The sequence below is a fragment of the Trematomus bernacchii genome, unplaced genomic scaffold (genome assembly GCF_902827165.1).
Source record: "Trematomus bernacchii unplaced genomic scaffold, fTreBer1.1, whole genome shotgun sequence".
Classification (NCBI taxonomy): Eukaryota; Metazoa; Chordata; class Actinopteri; order Perciformes; family Nototheniidae; genus Trematomus; species Trematomus bernacchii.
The window spans coordinates 756,871-771,011 of NW_022987342.1; the positions used below are offsets into that span (position 1 = coordinate 756,871).

At 40.6% G+C, this 14,141-nt stretch overlaps 1 protein-coding gene across 1 annotated transcript; it reads right to left on the bottom strand.

Moving 5' to 3' along the window:
* Nucleotides 1–522: 522 nt before the first annotated feature.
* Nucleotides 523–13,438, bottom strand: LOC117481106 (choline transporter-like protein 2). The gene is given in 23 exon segments (XM_034128637.1): nucleotides 523–1,886; nucleotides 2,141–2,225; nucleotides 3,945–4,033; nucleotides 4,138–4,208; nucleotides 4,340–4,413; nucleotides 4,501–4,604; nucleotides 5,680–5,774; nucleotides 5,898–6,160; nucleotides 6,355–6,439; nucleotides 7,271–7,363; nucleotides 8,252–8,351; nucleotides 8,689–8,820; nucleotides 9,091–9,203; nucleotides 9,529–9,612; nucleotides 11,010–11,080; nucleotides 11,082–11,137; nucleotides 11,269–11,329; nucleotides 11,904–12,023; nucleotides 12,121–12,205; nucleotides 12,343–12,427; nucleotides 13,276–13,303; nucleotides 13,305–13,349; nucleotides 13,421–13,438. Coding segments are annotated over 23 exon segments (2,427 nt in total). The 3' UTR covers nucleotides 523–1,416.
* Between the last annotated feature and the right edge of the window lie 703 nt (nucleotides 13,439–14,141).

Genomic DNA, 14,141 nt, shown 5'->3' on the forward strand with positions numbered 1-14,141 from the left:
TTTTTCTCGTTTTCCTTCTTTCAGTATCTAAAGACCCTACCTTCTTAGAATTAATTTTTTTTATTCTTTGGTTGAATTTATAAGATTCATAACCGGCGATAAGGGGCCACAAGTAGTTTCATTTTAAAGGATCACAAGCCAAAAAGCTCCAAACCACTGCTTAGTCATTGCAGCAGAGATATCCTGGTTTTAGTCCCTAATATGGATCAAGTTTCAAAAACCCAGTATACTATGCGTCCCATAATGCGTCTCAATCTGAATGTTAGCAAATATTCACGGCTTTCAATAGCTTTTCTTTATTTCTAAGGTTTATAAAAGCCTCCCCAAAGCATCAAAACCTTTTAGAAACAGTTTTACAGACTCAGTACTCTCCATGGCAAGTCAAGTACCCTTAACTGGTCAAATTGTTGGGGATCCCCTTTAAGACAAATACAAATGTGTTGCTGACTTTTTGTGTTCATGAAAACTCACCTGCTTCCAAACGCCAAACCATTTTCAAGCTCATGATTACCCACAACAGAATGACTGACTGTGATTAAATACAATCACGTTTAATCAAGATTTACATCCGATAAATATGGAATGTCATCAATCAGTAACTTACATCTTTCACAAGGCGACAAAAGAGAAACAAAGTGTACAAAAGCATCCAGAGAGTTGAGATGCTAGTTGCAAGCATTCAGAAGGCCATGTCAACACCATGCAGCAGAGAGACAGAGGGACAGAGCAATGCAGGTTGGGTTAGTAAACTTTTTTTTGGGGGGGGGGGGGGGGGTCCAAAGAGAGGCTGCGTCATGGCGACACTAACAGCACTTACATCAGTCAAAAATACCAAGGCAAGTAGGTGGCAATACAATACATCGGATCCCATCTTGGATCTCTACAAGACTGAAGCTGAAACAATTTGTAATTGAAGAACACTACTGTATATATACACATTTCATAGGACAAAAAAAAGATCCAATATTCATACAGTCTATCAAATATGTCTGTAACATTTTGGCTGGTCAGCTGGTATTATTGTAAACAGTGAAAGAGATTCACCATCGATTGACATGAGTGTGTTCCGGCTGCAAAACACGGTACGTAGTGGTTCTGCAGTGCATCGTTTAACAGGATTAAGACAACAAATATCAGAGACAGCAATCAGGCACAGGTTCAGCACTCACAAAGTTCTACAGATCTTCACGATATATAAAAACCAACACTGTTCTAAAACCAACACAAGAGAGCGTTTTTTTTGTTCAAGCTACAGAGATGCAACTGGGCTTTTGACCTTCTTTGACCTCCAAGCTGTCACATCGGAAATATTTAGCTTTTGTTGTATGCCGCACATTTAACATGCCCACATCACATCACGTTGTAGATACAGTACTTTTTGAGGTTAACCTTATTTATTTGCCCTTGCATTACTGTTTACTCCTGTGGTGCAGAAGGAGGACTATCTTCCAAAGATTCCTCTTTCTCAGCCTCCGCAGCGGGAGGTGGCGCCTCCTCGGTGTTTTCCTCCTGCTTTGCCACCTCTTCTTTCACCTCTGCTTCTTCTTTCTTTTCAGCCTCCTCAACCTGACTGACTGTTTCTTCTTCTTTGTTCTCCTGTTGTGGCTCTTCGGTATCAGTCGTGGCCTGCAGAGGCTGCTCCTCCTCGTTTTCCTGCTTGAGCACCGTCTGCTGTTTCAGTTGGATTTCTCCGTCTTGTTGCTGAAGAGGGGTCTCCTCCTCCAGTTTCACCTCATCCATTGGCTTTGCAGGATCAGCAGAATCCCCCTGCTCGACCCCATCGTGGTCTTCCTCCACCCTCTTGGTTTCGGAGAGGATGTCGTGCAGCTCGGGCGACATGAAGTAAGGCCTGTCTGACGAGCCGTCGTTTCTCTCCAGGTCCTCACCTTTTTTCGTTTACGGGGATGTGTATTTTGTGTTTTTTTTTATTGGGTTAATGGAAAATGAAAGGGAAAGGGAAACATGAAATAAAAGGGAGTGTATAAAAATAAAGTCAAACGAATGGGAGGAATGAGACAAAGAGAATAAGAGTCAGAAACATGGCAGGAAGGAGAAACATGCATTTTAGCTCGAGGAAGTTGTATTAGTGCTTGGAAAAAGGAAGAAAAGAGGAGATCTGACTGAATTCAAATGTACTCACAGAAGCAGAGGAACAGTGTGTCCACACACATGGCGTACACGCTGAAGAAGCCATGGGCGATGAGGTAGGATCCCACTACCAACGTCTAGGGGAAGGAAATCACAAATATCAATACAAAATCAAGACTTCTGCTGTGGCAATAATTCTCCCAGACTACCTCAAAAGATTATTATACTGAGTTTAAGAACGTTTTGAATATTTTCTCTTGCCTGCCATATATTATAATTTTGTGAAAAATCTTGTTCTGTCCAAGACACTGTCAAACACCAATGTTACTCAGTTCACATTATTTAGAAAAAGGAAAAGGGTAAAATACTCTCATTGGAGAAGCTGTAACCAGCATACATTTAGCCTAAAAGCACACTAAAATCATTATTACTCCTTTGATTTCTTCCTTAAAGTGGACCTATCATGCTATATTTAAATGATATATTGTAGGGCCATACCTATATAAGGTATATTATACGTTTCTGTTTTCAAAATACCAAACAGATCATGCATTTTAGCCATGCCTCATTTCGCTCTATGTGCTGTTTGCTGTCTACGGGTCTGATTCTGCTGACCACGCCCCCCTGCAGGAGAGGTGAGCCGTGCTCTGATCAGCTGCTGGGCTGTCAGAAGAGGGGGAGAAAAAGAGATCTCCGTCCTCCGTGTTTTATTATATAGAGTCGTTATTCATTTGTTTTTAAAGCTCAATAAATAACAAAGAAGACCTTTGACCGGCACTTTTCTAATTTTGTCCGGAAGATTTAAACTTTAACGGACATCTTGACCGGCGAAAGAAACTGAAACTGAAACTCTGCCGCACGGTCCCCTCGTTCCTTGGAAGAGGCGGAGAGGTGGGTGTTTGTCATCTGCTGGTGGACTAATCGGAGAGAATTACAGTGCTTGCCTCAACGGGTAGGGATTGCATTGAATTAAAGCAGCGGGAGCAAACGCTTGCCTCGGGGAGGGAGAAAAAAAGCCACAGTGGAGAATAAACAGAAGGGTAACCATGGTAACTATGGGCGGGAAGTCTTCTTCGCTGCTTTTGTGGCAGACTACAGCGCCACTTACAGGCCTGGCATATGTACTACAGCGTCTCCAGCGCTTTCGAGCGGCAATGGCCGGCCATGGCCCAACCCCACATTCCCTTGATAGGTGGAGAGTTGGCCCAATAGCCGTAGCGCCACTTCTGTGACGACATAGAAGTGTTCAAATCTGGATCAGTCTGTATCAGATCTGTTGCAGCCCCTTTTTTAGAGATTTGGGTATGGAGGAAAATAGAGAGGGTTGTGTTTTCTGACACTTGGTGAGTTCCCTGGAACACTGGGGACACATATTCATGTATAAAAGACGTACAAAAGTGCATTTTGCATGATAGGTCCCCTTTAACATAGTGACATCACTATGTAACACTCGCGCTTCTATTGGCTAGCGCACACATTGTAGGTGATAGGCTACGGGGCTGGACATTTCTGGTTGACCAATCACAACAGAGCCGGTCAGCCTAACCAATCAGAGCAGACTGGGCTCTGGTTTCAGACAGAGGGTGAAAAGAGGTGCTGCAGCACAGGCAGTATGAGAAAAAAATCAAGACCTTTTGAACATAAAAGCATGGACACATGTCACAGTAGAGGCAGAAAATACTAATACTAATTTAAATTGCATCTGATGTGGTATTAAAAAGGTCTCAAATTGACCCTTAGCAGCTATTTGTACATGTATATGATATATCTGTGTTTCTGCAATGAGGTATCTCTTCATCTATAGTGTGTATCTGTTTCTTTGAAAGAGAAATCCTGCATATCTAACTGTCTCTCACCATTATTGGCACCCAGTAGTAGTTGAGAGATGGAGCAGCCTCCTCTACGGCTTTGATTCTCCCGGAGAAGAAGAAGAAAGAGAAGATGCCTGCACAGAGAAACAAAAGTCAATTAATGGGTTTCAACAAGAAATCCTAACAGATCTCTCTCCAGGGTACACACTTTAGTTCTAAAAATAAAAAGCTCTCCTACCAACGATTCCAACGATGAGGAGCTTCCCAAGGAACAGCAGGAAGTCAGTCACTTTATCTAAAACAGCCACCCTGTGAAGAAACAGATCAGCAGAGAATATAAGAGAATATCCAATTAAACAACGATAGGTAAAGCTTAAATATTAATTAGTGTAATGCATATATAATTTAACATTGTGGATATAAATGAAATGAAATCCCACCTGACGATGTTCCTCATGAGCAGGAAAAGGCATATCTTAGCAGAAGGGCAGAAACTTTTTCCATAGATGGCAATCTGAGAAAAAAAAAAACGTTTTACCATTTTAAACCGGGACCAGATCCAACATCTCTGACACAGCAGTATCTGATAGCGATGACTCACCATGATGTAGGCATTCCTGTTAAGGAACTTGATACATTTCTCCAGACACCAGAAGCAGCACTTCATGCAGCTCAGCAGGAATTTAGCACACTTGTTCTGAGCACCTGAGGGATGTGATAAAACATGTTACATTTCATTCTATACATTTAAATAAATTAAATGCATTATTCTGACCTTTGGCATTACACATGCATCAATCCAAAACCAGAATCCAACCACTCTAACAACATAATCATAAATGCATATTAATACAGTCACTGATAAGTACAACATAAAGAAGAAGACACACAATCAACACAGTAAGGGGGGTCCCGCAGTAAGGGGTCTCTTGACTACCATAAAATGGTTGACAAATCATGTGTTTTTTGTCATTGATCACACTCTGTCTAAGCTTTAAGTATCCATAGAGAGAAAGCAAAATAACACAGTTAATCGCTGAGATACATGTGACTATAGCTTAGCTGTTGTTTCAGAACAATGGACAACACTGTTTGTTGTGTGTGCATTGTGTGTGTGTGTGTAGGTGTGGTGCTGTCCATAGTACTGAAATGGAGCGTAGGAGAAGGAACACGCTTTCCCTTTTTAGTCTGCTTGATTTCTGTGGATGTAAATAGAAATGCCGCCCCTCCCCACCCCCCTATTTGAGCAATCTTTAGACAGAAGGGAAACTACAGGGGAGCGAAGGCACAGAGGGAGAAAGAGAGAAAGAGAGAGGAATGCATCACGATTTAATGTATGGGGAGAAACCGATGCAATTCTTATTAAAATCAGACATTCAACACCTTCTTATAGAAAAAGGGAAAGATCCTTTAAGTTCCAATCATTTTTTCCAGCAGATGTGAAGATTCTAATGTGAGATTGGAGATGGAATTAGGCTCCTTACGGGCAGGCTACATTCAACACGTAACACATGTGAACCATTAGCTGAGTGGCTGCCTTCTGCAACACAATGTCTCCTCTATAATCATTGAACATGGCTGCACCAGGCATGAAAGCAGCGTGAGAGTGGTTAGTGCTGTTGCAAACATTTAAAAAAAGGCAGTCTTATATATGTGTTGGTGTGAGAGCCTTTTGAAACAGAAAATACAGTCTCTGTTTTTTAATGAATCTACTGATGTATATAATAGTAGGCTAATCGGCTAAAAGTAATTAAGTTAGTCAGTCGTTCAATTTTCTGACCTTTCAACTTGTGATCCAGGTACTCCAGAAGGACCCGGATGCACTGAACAATGGAGAGGATCAGAGAGCCAAAAGCCAGAGAGCCAGTGTGGTATCTGGAGGGGAAGTGGAAACAGAAGCCAAGCATGAGCATAAAATCATCACTGATAGTTGTAATGAAACAGAATATTCACAGGTGGACAGATTGCACAACAATACAATATAATTGAGTCTCTAACCGGAGAGCCCGTCCAAGCGAGGCGAAGATGGGGAAGGCGGGAATATCGTCGGGTTTCTTGAAGGCCCAGTAATAGGAGGCGAAGGCCCCTGACAGAGTGACTTGGCCCAGGGCCGTCACGAAGTTGGCGCACCAGAAGAAGAGGAAAACGTTGTAGAACTGGAACAGGATGAGGTATTTGTGGTAGAGGGTCTCTCCACCATAGAAGGCAAACAGACACTCGGCATCAGGACACTGAGATGAAACGTTGGAGATGTTGAACGTCTGGAGAAAAAGGGAAGAGGGAAACCACAGTATTATTCAAGTGAAATTAAAATAAAATATATGATGAAACTGGTAAACAACGAGATAAGCAAAGGTGTCAAATATAGACAGAGTATTACTTTTTCTGGCAAAACTCCACACACATCTTCAGTCAGTTATCGTCATGAGGCAGTGACATTTGAAAGTGTACCTACCTTGGGGTCGCAGGTGTCTCGTGAGTACTCGCACTCTGAGTTGTTGAACACTTTGTACACCTGATCATTAGAGGTGGACAAAAAGCTGGTAGAGTGGTCAAGGAGATAACAGCATGTCAACAAAGTGTCTCTGAAAAAGTCACATCAAAAGACATCTGCAGTCCTTTATATATTTAAAGGTGGGGTAGGTAAGTTTGAGAAACCGGCTCGAGATACACTTTTTGTTATATTCCATGGAATGCTCTTAACATCCCGATAGCAATTCATATCTTAAGTGCTTTGACAAAAAAATCCATTAAAAAATGTCATCTGTGGAAGCCGTAGTACTGAAAAAAGCACGACCAATCATTTTAGCCGGCCCGGCTAAAGTAACTGGATGGCCTACCTGCCTGTCAGCCTTCCATCTGTGCACAAACTTATCTCGTGCCCTCATTGGTCATGTGCACGTTCGTGTGTGTTGGAGGAGGGGCTCTATAAGGAAGTGGCAGATTTTCTCCGGTTGTGTATTTTCAAATTCTAGCGATCTCGAGCCGGTTTCTCAAAAAATAACCTACCCCACCTTTAAGGGAAAATGTCACTAACAAGTGATAAAGTAGGAAAGCATAGAAGGTTTCAGAACTTGGAAGATATAGTGATTTCCAACAAACTATGACACAACTTTGAAAAGTAGTAAATGTGTTGGATTGAATGTTTAACTGTTGGATTACTTGGATAATACACATAAAACAGTTTTTTATTTCCCCCTTTTTTTTTGTTATTCCTTAGCATTTATATTAATGTAAAATATATTAAATATATATAGGAATATAGAAAAGTATAGAGTTGGAATTTGTGCAAATAAAGGTGGAAAAAAAATATTGTGACATGTTTTTGCTTTGACTATGTTTTCTCCACATCTGGACAAAAGAAAGGATACACAGCAGTGATGGCCCAGTAGGCGATCACCACAGAGAGCAGGGCAAAGGTCAGTATGGGGTAGAACAGCGATGACATGACGTGCCCAACAGCTCTGAAAAAGAAAACGTTATGTCAACAAGATTAGGGAATACCTTTTTGCCCAAGCACTGTCAAGTTTAAGTGTAAAATCAAAAGGACCTTTCTGAATGCTAAGGTCTCTCTTCAAATGTTGTTAAGCTAAAAGGTATTAGCAAACAGTTGCCTGTACACATCCAGCAGACATGCAGCAACTTAAGCAGTTTTCCTGGATTTGTGTTTCTGGCCATCTGGAGCATTGGAGTACAACATTCAAACTTGTTTTGTCTTTGTTTGGTCTCCAGAAATTGCTAATGGAAATGTTTTGCTCCCCAGAGATGTTTGTTGCTGAACAGGAACACTATACTCGGTGCTCAAAAACTACTGCAGTGGCAATGATGAAAGCTGATGTGAACTTAAACAGTAAACAATGAGCTGAAAGAAGCTCAAACACCCTTAGAGTGAGCAACTTCTTTCACATTTTACTTAGTCATTTAAAGGACACCTATCATGCTATATTTAAATTATATATTGTAGGGCTATACCTATATAAGGTATATTTATACGTTTCTGTTTTCAAAATACCAAACAGATCATGCATTTTAGCCATGCCTCATTTCGCTCTATTTGCTGTTCTCCAGCACTGTTTTTGCACGGGGCTGATTCTGTGAGCTGCAGCTGACCACGCCCCCCTCTCCAGTACAGCGTTAGCTCTGAGTGTTAGCGATGCTTGCTAATGTAAACACAGATCATATTACTTCCAAAACACGTCGGGCATTGTTTCTGCAACATTTCTGATAGGGGGCGATAGGCTGGGGCGGAACGTTGCCAGGAGTTTAACGTAAAGCCAGCCCACATTTTAGTTATGTCGCCATGACCGCAGCAAAAAGTGAACACGGAGATGCCATTCACGGCCTTGACTGACCTGCTAGCCTCTTTGATGAGGGCGATGGCAATCACAATTCTCTTCCTGAGGAATATGAGTAGCAAGATGATGAAGAACTCTACAATAGCCAGGATGATCACTGTAACAGATTAACAAAGCAATTGATTAACAGGATTCATGGATACCTTACACAGCAACGTATTTAAGACGGCAAGTGTGTGTGTGTGTGTGTGTGTGGTGTGTGTGTGTGTGGTGTGTGTGTGTGTGTGTGTGTGTGTGTGTGTGTGTGTGTGTGTGTGTGTGTGTGTGTGTGTGTGTGTGTGTGTGTGTGTGTGTGTGTGTGTGTGTGTGTGTGTGTGTGTGTGTGTGTGTGTGTGTGTGTGTGTGTGTGTGTGTGTGTGTGTGTGTGTGTGTGTGTGTGTGTGTGTGTGTGTGTGTGTGTGTGTGTGTGTGTGTGTGTGTGTGTGTGTACGTACTGAAGGCCAGCCAGGTCTGTCTGATCTGCAGGTACACAGAGAAGTCCGTCTGCAGGCCCAGATCGCGGATAGTGACATTCGAGCCCGGCTCTCCTTTCAGACTCGCAAACTCCATGTAACAGTGGAAAATCCCTAAAAAAAGAGTTCAAATATTCAGATTTCCTTTGTCATTGAAGCAGATCACTTTATTATCTCAAGAGGCTGAGGACCAGAGGTTGCGCTAGACTTTTTCGCTGCCCGTCATTGCATTTTGACGGACAGGATCGTACAATTTCCGTCAATATACATTATCACCCGTCGGTCTGTACACAACTCTGACGGGGGGGGGCACACTCGCTGTCATTGTTAAAAAAAAAAACGTCATAGACGGAAAATATTCGGTTAACTCTGCTGAGGACTTACCATATCCGATGACGAGAATAACCAAAACAATCATGACCCAGATCACGATGCCAGCCAAGAATCGCAGCAGGACGATGAAAACCAAGCTGACCAGCATGGCAATCACAAGACCGCTAGAGAGGGAGGACACATTAGAACTTGTAAAATATCAAAAGAGAACTACAGAGTCTTCTTGGATTTTTTTTATTTGACAGTTGCAGTCAAGTCACATTTTTGGCTTCAAAATGATAAGTTAGCTGTTGATTTTGAATACTGATGCTTTTATATATCAAGTACAAACATTTTACAGCCATAATAACTGCATCCCTATTTTGAGTAAACAAAATAAATATTGGTGTTTTGTTTGCTTATATTTTGCCTTTGGTTTTACTCCTGATGTTCTATCTAGATCTAGATGACACGGTTTGTTACTGTAGCGTTAAACAAAAGTAGACTTACAGCAATATCCAGTGCCAAGACCGAGTGTAGTCCTCAAAGATTCTCATGGCCACCTGGCGAGCTTCAATAACCAGATTTGACTTCCTGGAAAACAAAAAAAGAGAAAAGAAAAATAAGGAAATTAAATAAAAACAACCCACATTGTAGACATCTGTTAGGAATGGAGGCATAAACACGACAACCTTTAGCCAAAAGAGGCCCTATTTTGCTCATTTTCAGGGAGTGTGTGGGAGAGAAACTCCCTCTGGAGGGAAACGTTATGATTTGAGCATTTTCAGACCATTTACATGCACAAAAAACCTATATGGGTAGCACACTACAGGTAAGGAAAACCTTCAAATGCATTATAGGGCCTCTTTAAAGTCAAAGTGAAGACCATAACTCAACATGTCAGCAAAAACTTCTGTTAACTATGTGTAATTATTAAACTATTGTGTAAAAATAAATATAAAGCTCAAGCTATTCCTTCAACCTTCAATTATCTGTACGCTGCATATTGTTATTGGATCACTATATAAAGTAGTAAAAGCAAAAGCTGAAGCTTTTTATTTCGTAGTAAACCTTTATTTGAAACCTGTTCATTTTTTTTGCATCATCATGCCACATTACAAATGAAGATGAAAACCGCAGTATGACAAATAATTAGACATGTCTTTCTCCAGCTGCTGTCAGCAAGAACACAACATAACAGATGGTGACACACAGCTTGATAATTAACAAGCGTTACTCCCACTGCTTTCTGCTTTGCAACCTCCCCCATTGGGAGAAATGCTGATAGAAACTCTGGCATAAACCCTCCAGGGTGCATACATATCTATGATCAGCATGCAGAACGGTGTATGCTGCATTTAAGTAGCCTATCCAATCACAGCAGTGAGATTTGATAGGGTTGTGCTGTCAGCTGACACAACATAGCAGATTGTGAGTCAGGAGAGTCAAACATTAGCATTTATCTACCTAGTAGCATTTTTTCTTGAGCTAAGAAGGAAGAAGTTTAACTTGTTTTTTTACTTATTAACCTATAAACTGGGTTTCTTATATTATTCAATGAAACTGTCAAAGAAATGTTATGAGGCATATAGTCCACATTGAGTTCAGAGAGCACAAATTATATCTTTTAAACGGCAAATTTAGACTGAAACAACTACCAACAACCCTGAGGGATGACATTTACAACCATAGAATGCTCAGAATTGTCTTTAAACTAACTAATCCATTAAAAATAATAGTAATTTGAACCCTCATTTTATAAAAAAATGACTGTCCATTGCATTTGAGTGACACCGTTCTGATCACACAGCACACATTTTTCCAGCATTTGTTAATCATGTCAGGGTTGCGATATTTTGAGGTTATAACATGATTGTCAAGTGATGTCATGTTTATCCAACATTTCTGTAATTGTGCAACACCGAGAGACTGATTTATGTACTCAAAGGCTAACACAACTTGTGTGTTGCCATACAGTGAAAAGGACTCACTTTGACGCCTCCAGCACATCCGTGGCGTTGATGTTGGTGCCCTCTCCAGCATCGAAAGAGGTCTCGTTGCCCCACCACCACCACCCCGCCTTTCATCCTTCCCAAAGCAGGAAGGCAGCGCCGCGTGACTGTGGGGGGGAGGAGATGATGATTCGTTTAAGTATATGGATATATTTGTTACAAAATACCAACACACAGCAGCTTGTAGTGTGGGCGGAAATAAGGTTTAGGAGGTGAAGACAACAAGCGTCTCACTTACAGGCTTTACTGGGCATCAGCATGGCCGGACACAAGCCTTCCCTTAGGATCTCAGGAGGACTCTGAAACATGGAAAACACCCGTCATTTTTAAAGGTCCCCTGTTCTTCTCTTTTTCATCAATATACTATTGTTCTCAGTTATAGACAAAACATGTCTCTGAAGTGTTTGGCTCGAAATACCAAACAGATCACCCATTGTAGCATCCCATAATCCCCTCTGTTTCAGCCCTGTTTGAAAAGTGCTGATTCTCTGTCTGTTACTTTAGATGAAAATAAGGAGCCACTCCCCACGCCCCTCTGAGAGGATATTTGGTTAAAGAAACCACAATGGTGCTCTAGGAGGAGATTCAGGTGATAAGGTGTTGGGGGTTACCTTGGTTGGTGATTGGCTAATGGTTACACAAGCCAGCAGAACATTATGACATCATAAAGTGGCCAAAATCTGATCAGCTAATTTTTCAGACAGGTTTTTATGGATCAGGACAAAAAGAGAGAGAATCTCTTTACACAGAGGGGACACATGTTTATGTATAAAATACATGAAAAAGTGGATTTTGCATAATAGATGAAAGTATTTCACTGTATTACATCAAGCATGTACGAAATGTGACTGATCAAATGATTTAAATACTTACCAATTTGCCAAAGTCCACTCCATCCTTACAGTACCGCTTGTAGTATTCATGGTCTTCTTTGTTGCCTACCTTGGCTTTCACCAACGTCATGTGGCGGTCAGGACAGGTTTCCACACATAACTGGACACAAGTAGACACAACATACAATTATGACAATTAGCGTGGTTGTTAGAAAGCTGAAAAACATTGCATGGAATATAAATGATGATTATCTGACCTGCGTGGTGGGACACTGGAACTCCAACAGCACCAGAGGGCTGGCACACTTCAGGATGTTAAAGTAAAACAGAAGAGGCTTCTTCCTGTTGTGTAAGAACAGTAAAAACCAAACTATTATTAGGCCTGTATCATAAATAAATATCCCGAAAGACACAACATAGTCAGCATGTGAAGGGACACGTATACTGTAACATCATATTCATATTGTCAGGCGACTCACTCCAGAGGAGTTCCAGCTTGTCCACAGAACTGCCCCCGGCTGTCCGTGGGATAGATCACTTTCCTGGGGTCGCCCTGAGACCAGGCTGCACAGAGAATCATTCAAAACATTTAGAACAAAGAGGACGTTAGAGAAAGAGACAATTATTATCTAAAATCTTAAGTTATACATACTGCACTTGCGTATTACTAGATATTTTAAACCCTATGAATGCCAAAAGTATGGAGAGGGTCTGAAAAGCAGGATTTGTTTTGCAAAACTTCTTGCTTGTCTTTCACAACTTTCAACTTTCTGCCACTCATTGAACACAACATGTGTGACAAATGCTTTCATTAAGAAATCAAAGCTTAGGTAATAGTAATATTTCATCAAAAATAATTGTATTGCATCTGGAAAAAAATGACTAACATCTGAGTCTGTCTTTCCGCAAGTGGGAACTGGGAAGACATGAATGACTCAGCTGTGACCAAGAGTCATTTGACAAAAAGACAGGCTGTTACACAAAGAAGAGTTATACGCATATCTTACATGTCATTTATTTATATTTAAATTCATCATGAAATACATCTGAATTCATTTCTCTTTTTAAATATTTTATAGAATAACGTATCTTGCCATCACCAGGATGGTGTCTTAGTTTTTTTTTGTATATATAATCAATTGATCAGTGATCACCACATATACTAGGTAAACAAAACATTGTTACAAATCATGGTTTTAATAGATTTTCAGAATTGAATTTATACACCTCACTGATTAAGGCAAGATAGCCAAACATGATTACTAAATAAACCATGTTCCTAAAGAAATTGAAATAAATAATGTGTGCAATATTAAAAGCAGGTTTCCTTGAAAAAATCACGTGTCCCTAACCCTAAAAACGTTCATCGCGAAGCAATGAAACAGAACATATTGTTATAAAGTATAACTTACCAACAATACCGACAGCAAAGTACCCCCAACAAGGCCAAGATGAAGAGAATACAGCAGAGGATATCTGTGCAGCCCTGAGGAGAGGAGAGGAGAGGGGACGAGAGGGGACGAGAGGAGACGAGAGAGGAGAGGAGATGATTGTTACTTGTGTATTGTAAAACATAAAGGAAATAATGATCAGCTTATGAAAAAGACGTCTCAACCTGTTGTGGATCGGTCCTTTGAAGTTGGGTCAAACTTCCTGGACTCCCCTGTGGACAAAAGAGACGACAGGCTTGTTAGTTGATCATTCTATGACTTCAATTTCAGTCTGATTAAAGTCAAAACACTTGCATGAAGACTAATAATCCAAAGCGTCTGGTTTCACCTCTGGGACCACAAACCACTTTGAATTGTAACGTCTCAATGTAGATCTAAATCAAAACTCCTAAACCAAAAACTGCTGTTAGAAAATGTTGGGTCATTAATTGAAATAAGTTATAATACAACGGCAATTTAACTTTCAGACAATATTTAAATCCCTTGGCTGTTGATACTGACATCGAGTGTATCAATCCATCATGATATGATTCCACTGAATGGCAATAATAATATGAAATAGTTGTCAAGCCATTGCTAGTAAGTCCTTGTTGGCCAAGCATACTTTAACTGAATCCTTATGGCTAAATCATATGAATCTGCAGCTGTAATGTTTATATAGTCTTATAAATAGCCTTGTGGCTTTCAGTTTTATATTTAGTAAAGCTCTATGGCTAATTTGTGTACTACCACTGAGTTTAAAACTGAGCTATAAATCTTTGCAAAGCATTGTTTACTGACACAGATCACACACACTTAAAAACACAATTTCTTCCAATAACCCAATT